The sequence below is a fragment of the Cucurbita moschata genome, unplaced genomic scaffold, assembly GCF_002738365.1.
Source record: "Cucurbita moschata cultivar Rifu unplaced genomic scaffold, Cmos_1.0 Cmo_Scf00001, whole genome shotgun sequence".
Lineage (NCBI taxonomy): Eukaryota > Viridiplantae > Streptophyta > Magnoliopsida > Cucurbitales > Cucurbitaceae > Cucurbita > Cucurbita moschata.
In genome coordinates, this window is record NW_019268517.1 from 1,732,105 (window position 1) to 1,746,991 (window position 14,887).

A 14,887-nucleotide genomic window follows, 5' to 3' on the forward strand; every position below is an offset into this window, starting at 1 on the left:
AGCAAAGGATCCGGATCCCAATATTTGCGCTAACCTATATATATATATATATATATATATATCATATTCTACTTTTAAAACCCCATATCTGCCCAAACGGAATCATCATCTTATTTTTAGTCTATGAATTAGTAATATATATATAACAAAATTGAATAGGGATGTTAATAAGTGAAGAATTAAATTAACAGCGCCATTATTTAAAATGGACGAGTGAAAAGTCATACCTATTTCACAGTCTTCCCTTCGCATGCGTCACATATTGTATAACCTAGGCCTTCGCAGTATGGACATTTTGCTCCTTCATCCACCCATTCCAGAAACTGCATAATTCAATCCATTCTTCTGAGTTACCACCACTTCTAAACTAAACTGAAGGCGATAAAGATGGGTGCATTAGTGGGGTGGGTGGCTTTACCTGTGGTTCAACATTTGGCTCACCAGATCCATCGCATTCTGAGAAACCAAAACTGGTTATATACCGAGTAGAGCCGAGCAGAGATATCGATCACTTAACAAATATATTTATTTACGAAGAGATGTAGGATATGGGGATTTGAATCTTCGACTTCAAAGAAAGATTTAAATGTCAATTATCATCGAACCATTATGCTCATATTAGAGTGACTTGACAAAAGGATAAAATTTCAAAAGCATCACTTCCCCAAATGACAGTTAAAAATGATATTTTAGAGAATCATTAATAAAAAAAATAAAAATAAGAGAATTATTAAAGTTTTTTTTTTCTTCCAATAATGATTGTAACATTTGATTATACTTCTAAAATATTTTCAACGTGTTAATTTTAAAATCGAAGTGATTTAGGACATGACAGACAATTTCCTTAGTTTTGAAGTCTGTTTAGAGCTTAAGGATACAGTTGGGGTAGATATTATATTATTGAATTAAGATAAACATAACGATATGATGTGTACCTGAGCATAACAGACGACCCTCCCCACGACAAGTCAGACACTTGGGAGATGTGTCCTTAGTTTTGCCATCAGAAGCTTTTCCATTTGAACTAAGAAGTCGTGCGGGGTCTTCCCATCGGTTCTCTCCTAGGAGAAAAACTCGCTGTTGGGACACATCAAAACTTGCGCTGCCTTCTTTTACTACTGTCCTCTCAATCTCTGATATTTCAGTTATTGAGTTAACAACAGCAGATGCATTAGCACCTTCCTGCAAAACGGGAAGAAACATGTGAGCTAATAAGGAATTACCAAAAATAAAATAAAATATTAATTTAGATCAATTTTAGGATAATTGTCTAATAGTTGTCGACTTTAATAAGTTTAGAAAAATGTTAGTCTTTTTCGCAAGGAGAATTGTTAGTAGTCGCTAAAAGTTTAGAAAATTTGTTAGTATCTCCCCATTGTAAATACCTGTATGCTCTTTACACAACACAACAACAAACAGAATAGAAAAATATTAAGTGCTTAAGGTTCCTCTCTTTAAAATGATCTCTCTTTTTAAAATGAGCCACATCCAACAGAACACTCATCTCTAACGGTGAAAAGGTTGAAGTAGAAGATCAATGGTTAGAAATATTCAGTGCCAGACAAACGGTAATCCTACAATTGGCAACATTTAGAAGACAAAATGACAAAAAAAAATGGCATACAAGTTTACTGAAAGCATAACTAACAAAAAGCAATACGCACAAGATGATTGACACAAATTCTATGAGAGAACGATACTTAAAAACGTTGCAACTTTTGTTCAAGCAGACAGCCATTTGCTTGTGCAAGACGAGATCAGTTTACTCGATGGAATTCTAGAAGAGTGGGATGAGAAAAATTTGTTAATACCAATGGAGCAGGCAATGCACCCTCTAATAGGATCTGTTCTCTATAAGTTGTACGGCCGTGTCCTAGAGTTCTAAAGATACAGAAACTCGCATCTGAACATCGTGGACATACTAATAAAAAGGTTGTTAAGGTTCCTAAGCAACACATTGATTACTGAAGGAAATAGGTCAAAATCTCGACTGTGCACTCTCGAGTATCACATATATTCTTCATCGTTGCCATAAAGTAAATGTACAGAAATCACCAAATATTTCAATTCAAGGAAGGCTATCATGCACACACCAAATACAGATTCATAATAAAAAGTTCTCAAACATACTTTTTGATCTGTAGGAATGTTCCCTTTTTCATCTGTTTTGGCATTTGATCCAACGCTCTCAGTTATTTTCTCCCCGTATAAAATCTCAAGGAGTTCTGCAGTCATTATACCATCTTCACGGAAACCTGAGGTGGCCTATCAAATAAAAGTATAGGTTGGAAGCAAAGATTGAAATATTGATGTCGATATCGATATCGAAATAAAAATTTTAAGGACACGCTTAAATTAATAATCGAAGTTTTTTCACTTTCTAAATAAGTTATAAATCTTTAATATCTATATTCATATTTAATTTATACAAAATGTTAGTCCTTAATGTTGAACTCTCTGATTTACATTTATATCATACATCGATGGATGTTTCAAATAGAAAGAACGTGTACTAAATTCGTATATATTTAATATATACAAAATATTAGAGATTGATTAGTCCTTAATAGTGAACTCTCTAATTTACATTTGGATCATGCATCGATGGATGTTTCAAATTGAAAGAATGTGCACTGAATCCGTATAGATGCCATAGAATGAGCTAATGTCAATGCCAGTAACTTACTTGCCAAGTCTTAACGGCACGCTCAGTTCCACTGGAGAAACTTGAAAACTCCATGTCTTCTTCGCCAGAGTAAAATCCTAGCCTCAGCAATGCTTCCTGACATTTTAGTACAACGATCTTCATACTAAAATTAAAATTAAAGCATCTTAACTACCTAAAATGAGGAAGACAGTACTCGCATTTCGAATAAAAAAAAAGGAAAAAGAAAAGAAAAGTGCAAGAGATAGAGACTCAATTAGACTAGATTTCAAAAAAAAAACAAACAAATTCCTCAACATTAACCGCAGAGTCGAATCGACTATATTCACGGGCCTATTTATCACATATAATAATATTCATGTATTTTTTTTTTTTCCAGCTTCAATCTATATTATCTTTTTTTTTTTAATCTTAAAATTAATCTAAAGTGCACAGCGTTCATAAGCAGATTGATCTGCCACAATGCTTGCATTTGGTTATGAAATTCGATCCAATTATATGGAAGACACAAAATCATAGGAACAAAAGCGGCACAAAACTTAAAACTCGCCTTCTAATATTTGATAGAAGAAATGCGTATGACGAGCAGACCTGCATCGCAAGAACTTCCGCTCCTTCCGAACCAATTCTCAAGGACTTTCTCTCATTCTTCACCTCTTTCTCTGCTTTAATCTCATCGGAAAACCTAACAACTTCTTCAATAATTGCCTTATTCTCTATCACTTCTTCAACAATTGTTTTCTTCTCTATCTCCACGTCCTCTTCACGAGTGCTCTCATCCAACAATATGCGACTCACCGACGCTCCGCTTTCGGCAATCAGATTCTTCTCCTTCAACACCTGTAACAAGCCGGCAATATTCGCAATACTCTCCGACGCCGAAACCGTCCCTCCTTGCATAGAATGTTGACGTTCTAACGCCTGAATTTGAAGCTTAAGCTCGGCAATTTCCTGCAAAAGCGACTCGCGTTCTCTGGCCCAACGCTGCTCTTCGCGAATCCACCGTTCCTCTTCGCGAATCCATCGCTGCTCCTCACGAATCCATCGAACCTCCTCGCGTTCGTTGCTAGCGGGATTCAGAGAACGACAGATGAAGGAATTGGCAAAAGAACGAGATGAGAGCTTGGGAGATGAGAAGATTGAGAGAGAAACAGGGAAGAAGCGGTGAGGTGTGAGGTGAAGAGAAGGATTGAGGAGAGGAAGAGTAATGGAGGAAGACATTGGAATGCAGCAGAGAGATTGAGGAGAGCGCGGAAGAAAGGGGAGAAATGGAGGAACGTCGAAGGAATAGAAGTGACTGTAAGAAGATATTTTTCCGACGAGCAAATCCCAGACTGCGCATTTTAAACCACACGTTTTGCGTGAATCAACTGGCGGGAAATCCCGACTCAGCCGAGCCGAGCCATAGCCTCATACTCATAGCCATCTTTTATTCATTTATTTTTTATTTATTATATTAAAATATAATGTTAGTCCCTTTAATTTAGATAAAGTATTAACTATTATTATTTTGCATTTAAAAAACCCATTTTTATTTGCATATTTTTGTGGAAAAAATTATTATAATAACCCGATTTGTGGTGGTGTATGGTCCGTTTATTCGAGATGGGAAGAAGCTTTCAATCAAGATGTTCTTGCCTTCCCTGTTCGGGTTCTTTCTCGAATCAGAACCTTTATGCATCGGTAGGCTTTCAACACAATCTAATAACCTACCCGAACTTTTCACTCTTTTGCAAATTATAACTACTTATGCTTTAAATTTTATAATAATTTAGTTTCAAAACGTTAGTATATAATTTAAATTTTGTAATGATTTAATCTTTACAGTATTGTCTAATTTTATAAAATAGAAAAAGAAAAAATCACTTTTGTAGTACAACAAATGACATGTATGAAGATTTAAGCCAAGAGTTTAAACTGCTCTTTAACGAGGCTTTAAAGAGAACAAAGAAGCGTAGTAGCATAGAATGCAACAAGATAAATGATTCTAATAATGGAATTATTTTGGACCTTGGAGAACTCATGTTCAACAAAAATAAAATACAACAAAGCTAAATAATCTTTTATCGCCACTTCTCACAATCTACCAAATCACTAACGAGAAGCGTTTCGACCTCAGTGATCGGTGAACTTTGATAATATACATAAACGAATCTCGTTTCAAAAATAACTTTATTGTACAACAACCCATCTTGTTATCCATTCAATATATAGCTATCAATAACTTGTAGAAAGCATACCATACCAATGCTACCATTAATAATAAGGTTTTCTACATCAAAATGTAGACAAGAACGTTGTTGAAAGGGCACTTACACAAATCTCATGCCGAAAATGCTTCAATGGTGGACAAAGACCATGTCGAGCATCCATAAGTTGGCGGTTTCGTTCGATCTTAGTCCAATTTGACGTTAGAATAGAGGAGGGTGTCCCTTGTCAGTGGCATCCTTAGAAGGCAGCATGACTGCACAGTCGAAGAACAAGGGTCAGCAAAAATTGAAAAGGTTGAAAATATTTCAATCTCACCCAATTTAGCCATGAAAGCAAAATGTACCAACCATCAATAGTAATGTACTCAATTTTTATGAACAGGATACAACAAGAACCCTTTTTTATATAAAGTTGGCCAATATAAGATTCAGATAATACAACGAAAAAGAATGTCAACAATCAAAACGACACTTTCAAACGAGAGCTTGATCATGAAGATGTATGTCTTGTTTGATAACACTATTTAGCCCCGTTTGATAACCGTCTAGTTTTTAAAAATTGAACCTAAACCTATACATACTACTTCCACCTATACCTATGACACTTTCAAATGAGAGCTTGATCATGAAGATGTATGTCTTGTTTGATAACTATTTAGCCCCGTTTGATAATCGTCTAGTTTTTAAAAATTGAACCTGAACCTATACATACTACTTCCATCTATACCTATAGGTTTCCCCGGTTTGTTACCTACTTTTTATCTATGTTTTCAAAACCAAGCCAAGTCTTGAAAACAAAAAAAGTAACAATTCAAAAAACGTGTTTTCGTTTTTTAAATTTGGTTAAGGATTCAAATGTTCTCTAAAGAACGATGAAACCTATTGTAGAGAAATGATGAGAAAATAACCATAGTTTTCAAAGATCAGTTAGGCCTTAGTTTCAAAGATCAGTTCACCAATGTAAGTTTATTTTAAAGACTAAAGTAGAGGAGCAAAAACTTACCCCCATAAGAGTAGCAATCAAAAGGATGATTCCTGTGATCCAGGCAAGGGTAGTCCTAACCAATATAACTTCTTGAATAGTTGTGTTAACTTTGACTTCTTCCACCAACCAACGTGGAGTCTGCCGAGGGTTAAACATCACATTTAATCCTTTTTCTGCCTTTGGTGATGATGATCCAGAAAAGAAAATGACTCCAACAATTTGACCTACAAGTTAAATTACAGGTATTCATGTAAATACTAAATCATTTGTTCCGAAACCAAAAGAGGTGTCGCCATTGACAATAATACGCATATTCATCCAGTCATCATTGAACAAGGATAACACTAAATTCAATATGTTATATATCAGTTTGCATAAAAACACACTTCTTAACAAAAATGGGTAGCTGAAAGAGACTAGAGCTTAATCATGAATAATTGATGCACTTCTCAAACAAAAGCAACCAACCACTTACCATCATATGCTTTTTGGAGTAAGTGGAATATCTTGGGCAAGGTAACAGTAAATAGTCTCGATCTACGATCAGCATCTTCTTCAGAATCACTTTGATCTTTGAATGCCTGCTAACCCGTTGGAGAATATTGATTAGAATAAATGAAATTAGACGGAAAAAAAAAGTGATGGCATTATTGTGGAGAATCAGAACACAGCCACATTCAACCTATGTTATTTTGATGAACAAATGTATTTTTCAAGAAGATGGCAGAAATAAGGTTCCAGGCATCACCTATAGAAGTACTATTGTATTGTAACACGAGAAACCATAGTACTAATGGCCGCATCAGTGTCTCTATTGATGCTTACAAACGGAAGTTGAATAATGTTATCCCAAAGAAGAAACATCAAAATCAGGGAAAACAGCGTACCTTGATGCTATTGAACGAACCGGTGATAAGCTCAGATGGACTTTGCACGTTTTGTGACAAATCCTCATGAATGTGTATAGCCCTTCTAATATTGTGAACTAGACATAAAAAACTGCCTATAATTTCTCTGTCCCCTGTCTGCAAGTGAGCATAAAACATCAGTGAACACATGAATAGGAGAAGTTTAGAAATAACCGAGTACCATTCTGAAAAGAGGGAGAAAACCTTAGACAGATGAAGATTTATCTGAACAGCATCACTCAAGGGCACAGCCAATTCCCCATTTAAAGTTTTTGATGCATCAGCAGCATAAGATCCACCAATAAAAGAGGCCTAGTCAGATATACAAACAAGCATTGTTAAAAATGAAATGAGTAAAAGTATAGGCATCAAATTATACAATAAATATCATGACTTACAAATTCTCTAATGTCTTCATCTGTATAATCTGACAATGGTTCATTCAAAGGAACAATAGACACTTCATCCTCACCTGCTAATAACTAGCATTAGAAAGAGCCAAAGGTATAACAGCCTAAGCCCAAGCCCACCGCTAATAGATATTGTCCGCATTAGCCTGTTACGTATCGCTATCAGCTTCACAGTTTTAAACACGTCTGTTAGGGAGAGGTTTCCACACCCTTATAAGGAATGTTTCATTCCCCTCTCCAACTGACGTGGGATCTCACAATCCACCCCCCTTGAGGACCCAGCGTCCTCGCTGGCACACCGCTCGGTGTCTGACTCTGATACCATTTATAACACGCTAACATATATTGTCCACTTTGAACCGTTACGTATCACCGTCAGCCTCACAATTATAAAACGCGTCTGTTATGGAGAGGTTTCCACACCCTTATAAGGAATGTTTACGTTCCCCTCTCCAACCAATGTGGGATCTCACAAAAGGGTGGCTGAAAATATTTGAAAAAAAAAAAAGGCAACAATGACTTCGGAAGGAACAAGTACCAGGAAGTTGGATGTCAGCACTCTCGAAACCTGCATGAACCTTGCTCGTAAGGACATTGTCGGACAAGCCACTTTCGAGGTTTACAAATTCAGGATCTGCAGTATCAGAAGAAGAATAAAATGTTTACGCCTTTAAAAAACAAGCAAGTAAAAATAATGTTTACAATATTATTGTCAAAATTACTGCAGAGACCATATGCTCCTTTAATTTCAAGCATAAAAACTGAACGAGGCCTATCAAGAGGATTTGGCATCAAAATCCCATTCAACTGCAAAAGGGATCATCAATAACATGATTAAAACCTTGCGGCAGCAGAGAGACGTAAAATTTAAAAGGAAAACATCTGCTGAACTAATCAAACAATTAAGAACCTTAGATGAACCAGAAGCTGAAAGTGTTGAAGACGGTGCAAAACCAAGCAAGACCGACACAGCAGCACCAACTTCTGGAAGTGACATCGAACTAAGCTGTGGAAATCAAATATGCACGAATAACATGAGAAGCTAAATTATAAACAAAAATACCCCTTAACTTTGTTCTTTGTTTCAAAACTACCATTCAAGCAGAAACCATTAGAATGTTGGACGAAATGCCAACATGTTTGAATGCCATTCTTTAAAACTTAGTCCCGACAAGTGTTTTCATCACCAACACGTCGTCCACGTTGTTTTCAATCCAACATTTGAAGGAACTTCTATTCGAAGGATACTTTTGATGAAATTTGTATGAAAAGTCAAGGATAATATTGCAACTATTGCAACCCTTAACAGCATGGAGGTATTTTTTAAACAAATGGCAAAGTTCATGAAATTTTTTAAAAATCCATTCACAATAGTACATCAATTCTAAACAGAAATGGCCGATACCGCTAATTAGAGAGATGAGCTCCTGAATACCAAAATGAAATAATCCGTATATTACGATGCGAAACGTTGAGTGTTAACATTCAAGAAAGAACTCAACTCAGTTCGCAAGTAGTTCCAGATTCAATTTCTTCAATCCGCCAGAATTCGCAATGCGCAAACACAAACACGGCAAACAATTTCAAAACAATTCAAGCTCACAACTCAAGTCTATTATCAGTTAACCAATAAAACCGATCACGCCGGAGCCAAAAAAAAAAACAGAATAAACTAAATTACCTCGACGCCATCATCGGGTGAATGAGATCGAAGATATTGATGCGACGAGCTATCGACGAAAAGCACCGTACCAGTATCCTCGCACTAGATCAAACAAGGAAAAAAATCAAACACGTCAAATTGAAGAATTATCAGATCCCGCGGTTGCTAGTAGAATTAATCTGCGAGTGTTTAGAATCAAACAGAAGCCTCGAAATGAAGAGATAGAACGAACCCGGGCGAGAGGGAGGATGATTAACAGAGTGAAGAATATGAATGAATTGCAGAATTCCATCTTGAAGAGAATCTGTGAACCCTGTGGCCTTGGAAGAACGAGATGAATCGGAAATCGCCAAGACGATTTCTACACACCTGAACGACGTGGGTTGCGTCGGGCCGACTTGTGGGCTTTTGATTCTGTCAGTTGTCCTCGAAACTGCCATTGAATCAGCCCAAGTTCATCTTGTTTCGTTAAAAATAAATAAATAAATAAATAATGACTCACTTTTTTCACCTTTCTTTTTAGTTCATCATACAAAGTAATAATAATACTTTTTTTATTTAGTTAAAATTATTTAATACTTCAACTAAAAAATAAAATAGCAACAATAATTAATTATTTAATTATATCAACATTCTCATTTCCTTTCAGCTACCCAGAGGTAAAATGTCTAAAATACCCTTGTAGACATTATCAGAACTACCCATGAGTTCTAGGATTCCTATTTTCCATAGCCATCAAAATCAAGCGTGATTCACCTTTGATGTTTAAGTAAAGTAACCAGAGTTAGTTAAGTTGCGCCAGAGTTAATTCAGTTACTGTTAATATTTAACCAATCCAACCATGCTTAGTTAATTTGCACCGTGGTTCAACACATTAGCTGTTTAGCTAGCTTAACTTCATACGGGTGTGGTAAACTTGTCCCTAACAAACGCATTTTAAAATTGTGAGACTGACGGTGATACGCAACGAGCCAAAACGGACAATATCTGCTAGTCGTAGACTTGAATTGTTACAAATAGTATTCAGACACCAAACAGGGTGTCAATGAGGATGCTAGCCCCTCAACGGAGTGGATTGTGAGATCCTATGTTGGTTAGAGAGAATAACGAATCACTCCTTATAAGAGCGTGAAAACCTCTTTTTAGTAGACACGTTTTAAAATCGTGAGACTGACTACGATACATAACGGGCCAACACGAACAAGGTTGACGACGGTAGAGTTTAGGGATTTTTTTTTTTTTTTTTTGAGTTTGACATAGGGCGGATTAGCAATTCGAACCTCTAACATCTTAACCTCACATTTATATTTGATATGATACTTCTCGTTACCTTGTTAATGCGATTTGCATCAATGATACATTAATATTTTTAGTCCAACGATTATAAAGGTGAAAAATTAGATCATTCATATATTTAATCCGCTAGTTATGTTATTAAAATAAGTAGTAATTTTTATTAATTTTTTATTGGCATATTAAAAAATTATGCAAAACTTGTTTTATATATATATATACACACACGTGTGTGTAAATAAAAATGAGTTGGTTAATAAATAATTTTATTATTAATAAAGAACTAAAATTGGAAGCATTAATGCCATTATCCAACGGAACCGAATATGAATGTGTAATTATTCAATTATTTAATTTAAAATTACAAATATTCATAAATAAATAAAACGACAGCAAACAAGTACGAAACGACGCAACAAAATAATACAAGAAAACACACAAATTATTTAAATTAATTAATGACGTACGCAATAATAATTAATAACATTGCTTTACAGAATTAGCGTCTTATACTGCATGCATGAAGAAGACTCGGTCTAGATCCGTCGTCCAAAACGCACCGTTTTGATCTCAAACGGAGACAAACGGCCATTTTCTCGATCACTATTTTTTTCGACCGCCATTTCATTTTTTTTTTCTAAATTAAATTTAAAATTACGTAATTTAAAACCACCGCCACGTGGATAACTAAACATATTAATTCCGATAAGAAATAGATAATTTATCACGGTACAATTTAGTGGTGGCCGCCGCCGCCGCCAAATCCTGCTCCTCCGCCGTAACCGCCTCCTCCACCAAAGCCTCCACCTCCACCGAGACCACCTCCCCCGCCTGCTCCTCCTCCGAATCCGCCACCAAAGCCTCCCCCGGCACCTCCTCCATACCCACCGCCAACTCCTCCTCCCAGACCGCCTCCACCACCACCTCCAAGTCCTCCACCGCCGCCAAGACCACCTCCTCCTCCATATCCTCCACCGCCACCAAGACCACCACCACCACCTCCAAATCTTCTATGCTTAAAACCTCTCTTGTAAATGCCATGCCCTATCCCTCCACCTCCACCCAAACCACCTCCTCCGCCTAACCCTCCACCACCACCCAACCCTCCACCGCCGCTCAATCCTCCATGTCTAAAACCCTTTTTATGAATACCATGCCCGAACCCTCCGCCACCGCCCAACCCACCTCCTCCACCATACCCACCGCCAAAACCTCCGCCTCCGCCGCCACCAAAACCGCCACCACCACCGAGACCTCCTCCATGGAACCCTTTACCCTTAAAATAACCAAGTGGGCGATGAAAGAACCGCTTGTCGTCTTCTACATTGTTAGCTCCGACCAAAGCAATCAACAAACAGAAGCAAAACGCCGCAAACCGCAGAGAAAAAGACGCCATTATTGGCCACTTAGCTCTGTGAACACACAGAAGCACTGCAGTTTATATAGAGCAAAAAGAATCAACATACAAAAAGTAAAATTAAATTAAATTAAAATAAATAAATGCAAATTTATTGAATTGAAGGAGAATGAGGTCCACAATGCGAGTGGATCATCATCCAAAGCTTTTGGACAAGAGTTAATGAGCTTCATCTACCTCTATTTAATTTTCCAACTGTCTCACGCGCCCAATTTATTATTATTTTAAAATTAAGCTTATTTTGTTATCTATTTTATTTAATGTTTAAAAAATTCAAGACAAAATTTAAAATAAAAATTCAAAAACTTAATTCTTATATTAACAAAGCTTTGTAATTATAACTTTCCCTAAATAATAGCTTTGTAATTAACCTTTCTTTTTTTTCTTTTTGTTATTATCTTAATTGCCATTAATATTATAATTAAATATATTAATTATAACTTTTATAATTGAATCCATCCAGCGCATAGTTATAAATTAAAATTAGGAGTATTTAATATATTTTATATTAATTAATCAATCCATTTAAATTTTTTTAAAAATTTTAAAAAAATAACATTAAAACAGGACACTAAATGATCAATTTTTTTAAAAAAAAATAAATTTATTTAGTAATTTAATGTTTAAAAATGTAAAATAAAAACATTTTTTTTCTATTTTGAAGATTCGATTTAATTTCAAGGAAGAAAAAAAAAACGAAAAAAATAAAGAATTAAATATTAAATTTGACTTTAAAATCTAAATAGAAGGGTAATACTAATATTATTATTATTGTTTATTTTATATAATCAAGACAAAAAAAAAATCGAAAATAACGAAATAGTTTCTCTTTTTACAATAAATTATTTTATTCTAGATTAAAATCTTTAACCATTCATTGGGTATTATTTTCCTTTTTTTTTATATAGAAAAAATGTGACCGACCTCTTTATTTATAAATTAAAGTATTACAATTTTAGTTTCTATTATTTATAAAATTTACGAAATACAGGGGCAGTCCTATGATACGAGAACCCGATCAACCTAAATTATCTAACCTAAATCTTAAAGGTTAGGTTGGGCTGGTTTTTTGGGATTTGTGTTGAGTCGGGTCAAATTTTTGGAAAATTGAGAAAAATTCGAGTTCGTTTCGTGGGTTGACATCTTTTTGGTCGGTCAATTCAACTAACTCGAAAATAGAGTTACAATCCAACTAAACCTTACCCTACTTTTAAATTTATTACGAATATTAAGAATATATATTTGTAAGTGCTAACGGTGTAACTTATAAATGTTTGATATTTGAGTTTTATGAGTTTTTAATTAATAATGCATTAAAAAACGACAACTCAACTCAACCCAACTCGAAAATAGAAGGTTAGATCTGGTTGGGTGGTCAAACTCTATTCGGGTCACCAACCCAACCAACTCGAAGTTTTGAATTGTTCTAAAAGATTTCTCGAACGCAGCCCTGACTCGACCCGTAACGACTATTCACGAGAGTTTATATATACCCATCTCGGCATAATGACATAATTTTAATTTCTTAACCATATTATACCCATTAATTAGGGTTTTGACCATTGGGGTTGTTTGAAGGAAAAAAGTGGCTTTTTTTGAGGATCAGGCAGAAGGGGTGGGGTTTTGAATTGGGCAAAAGTGGTTATAAAAAAGGCAGTTCCATTGGCTAATATGGGTTCTAATGTGACATCATTTAATAAGGGGGCTGTTGGGTTATGCTATTAATGGCACAGCTAAAACAATGTCCTCCCACCAACTTTGCACCTAAGCTAAAACTACTTGTACTTTCCTTTTATATTCCCATGCCTATTCTCTCCCCTTTTTTGCCGTGGAATGATGTTCGGTCTCTAAATTTTAAGAGTTGTGTTGGAGAGAAGTGAGCGGTTTTGTTTCATGCAACAACTTTTGTTGAAGGATCGTGAATGAGTGAGAGGGTTAAAGGGTATGATCTCTAGCTCGGTGAAGTTCAATATCATTTTGTCCAGATGTTTAAGGTCTCGAGAACTGAGATAAGACAGTGACCCAGTAAATTTTTAAAATTTTCAAAAGATTCTTATATATATGTTAAAGGTACTGGGAACTGAGATGGGAGAGGACCTGCAAATTTCTAAATTTCTCAAAAGATTTTAATATAAATGTTAAAGGTTTCGAGAACTGAGACAAGAGAATGACCCGTAAATTTCTAAAATTTTCAAAATATTTAATATAAGTGTTAAAGTCGGGAGAACTGATACGGGAGAGTGACCCATAAATTTCTAAATTTTTTAAAAGATTTTAATATAAATATTAAATGTCTTGGGAACTGAGAGACAGTAAATTTCTAAATTTGTCAAAATATTCTAATATATATGTTAACGATTTGAAGAACTAAGACAAGAGAGTGACTCGTAAATTTATTAAAATTTCAAAAGATTCTAATATAAATTTTAAAGGTTTCGGAAACTAAGAAAAGAGATTGACCCGTAAGTTTTTAAATTTTTCAAAAGATTCTAAAATGAATGTTAAAAATTCTCGAAAATGAGACAAGGGAGTGACCTGTAAATTTCTAAATTTTTCAAAAGATTATAATATAAATGTTAAGGTCTCGAAACCTGAGACGAGAGAGTGACCCGTAAATTTCTACAATGGAGGAAGATTTTCAAATGTAAATAGCGAGTTTAAATAAAATTAAATATTTATGTGTAATATTTAAATGAACGAGATAATATATTTAAAAATATTTATGGGTGAAAGTTCTCTGTTTATAATAAAAATAGTAATAAATAAAAACAATAATATATAAAAAAAATACCTATAATATAATATATATAGTAAATTATTATTCAATACTAAATATCATTAACAACTTTAGGAATTTACTTACTTAATTTAACCTTTATATTTATGGTTAAAAAAAATCGGATTATAATATATTGATGAGATGCAACTCAAATGAGTTTGAGTAGCTTGGGGGTAGTTTTGGTAATTTTTTATTTTTAGCTCGGGTTTATAATTTCTAATTTATTTTTAGAAACATTAATATTTTAGTTGTTTTTTTTTTCTTCACTTGACATAATAAAAATATTATCTTATGAATTTTTTCTTTCTTTCATAATTAATGTCTAAATATGGATGCCATTGAAATTAAAAAAAATAAATAATTAAGTTTAAAATTAAAGAATTACAAGTAATTGCAGAAATGTTTTTTTTATTTAAAAAATATAAATAATAATAATTACTAAATATAATTCTATTTTTATTTATTAAAAAAAAATAGAGTAGAGTACAAATTCAAAATAATTATGAAATGGACCATCAAATAGATTCAAGAACGGTAGCGATAGTGTCACAATCGCA

The 14,887-nt window shown here is 34.5% G+C and overlaps 3 protein-coding genes across 3 annotated transcripts; all 3 read right to left on the bottom strand.

Moving 5' to 3' along the window:
• Positions 1–87: 87 nt before the first annotated feature.
• Positions 88–3,966, bottom strand: LOC111441890 (protein disulfide isomerase pTAC5, chloroplastic). The gene is made up of 6 exons (XM_023079115.1): positions 3,257–3,966; positions 2,687–2,782; positions 2,131–2,265; positions 936–1,182; positions 419–456; positions 88–323 (listed from the first exon to the last, which is right to left on the bottom strand). The coding sequence occupies exons 1-6, from the start codon at positions 3,884–3,886 to the stop codon at positions 228–230; spliced, it is 1,242 nt and encodes a 413-aa protein (XP_022934883.1). The 5' UTR covers positions 3,887–3,966; the 3' UTR covers positions 88–227.
• Positions 3,967–4,717: 751 nt separating this feature from the next.
• On the bottom strand, positions 4,718–9,267 carry LOC111452887. The gene is made up of 11 exons (XM_023093811.1): positions 9,074–9,267; positions 8,860–8,943; positions 8,089–8,184; positions 7,910–7,985; positions 7,717–7,812; positions 7,167–7,240; positions 6,973–7,080; positions 6,748–6,885; positions 6,336–6,441; positions 5,879–6,084; positions 4,718–5,129 (listed from the first exon to the last, which is right to left on the bottom strand). The coding sequence occupies exons 1-11, from the start codon at positions 9,131–9,133 to the stop codon at positions 5,061–5,063; spliced, it is 1,113 nt and encodes a 370-aa protein (XP_022949579.1). The 5' UTR covers positions 9,134–9,267; the 3' UTR covers positions 4,718–5,060.
• A 1,189-nt stretch (positions 9,268–10,456) lies between these two features.
• Positions 10,457–11,569, bottom strand: LOC111434394 (glycine-rich protein 5-like). Its single transcript, XM_023071875.1, has 2 exons — positions 10,615–11,569; positions 10,457–10,579 (listed from the first exon to the last, which is right to left on the bottom strand). The coding sequence occupies exon 1, from the start codon at positions 11,528–11,530 to the stop codon at positions 10,871–10,873; it is 660 nt and encodes a 219-aa protein (XP_022927643.1). The 5' UTR covers positions 11,531–11,569; the 3' UTR covers positions 10,457–10,579; positions 10,615–10,870.
• Between the last annotated feature and the right edge of the window lie 3,318 nt (positions 11,570–14,887).

What these genes read in the sequence shown, in the direction of transcription:
- LOC111441890 (XM_023079115.1), bottom strand. Translation starts at nt 3,886, where the DNA reads ATGTCTTCCTCCATTACTCTTCCTCTCCTCAATCCTTCTCTTCACCTC. An exon ending in GTGCCGTTAAGACTTGGCAA is followed by an intron (nt 2,266 to 2,686) that starts GTAAGTTACTGG and finishes TTTATTTGATAG; the next exon opens with GCCACCTCAGGTTTCCGTGA. An exon ending in GGGTCGTCTGTTATGCTCAG is followed by an intron (nt 457 to 935) that starts GTACACATCATA and finishes TTGGTTTCTCAG; the next exon opens with AATGCGATGGATCTGGTGAG.
- LOC111434394 (XM_023071875.1), bottom strand. Translation starts at nt 11,530, where the DNA reads ATGGCGTCTTTTTCTCTGCGGTTTGCGGCGTTTTGCTTCTGTTTGTTG.
- LOC111452887 (XM_023093811.1), bottom strand. Translation starts at nt 9,133, where the DNA reads ATGGAATTCTGCAATTCATTCATATTCTTCACTCTGTTAATCATCCTC. An exon ending in TGCTGACATCCAACTTCCTG is followed by an intron (nt 7,241 to 7,716) that starts GTACTTGTTCCT and finishes AGTTATTAGCAG; the next exon opens with GTGAGGATGAAGTGTCTATT. An exon ending in ACTCCAAAAAGCATATGATG is followed by an intron (nt 6,085 to 6,335) that starts GTAAGTGGTTGG and finishes TTTAACTTGTAG; the next exon opens with GTCAAATTGTTGGAGTCATT.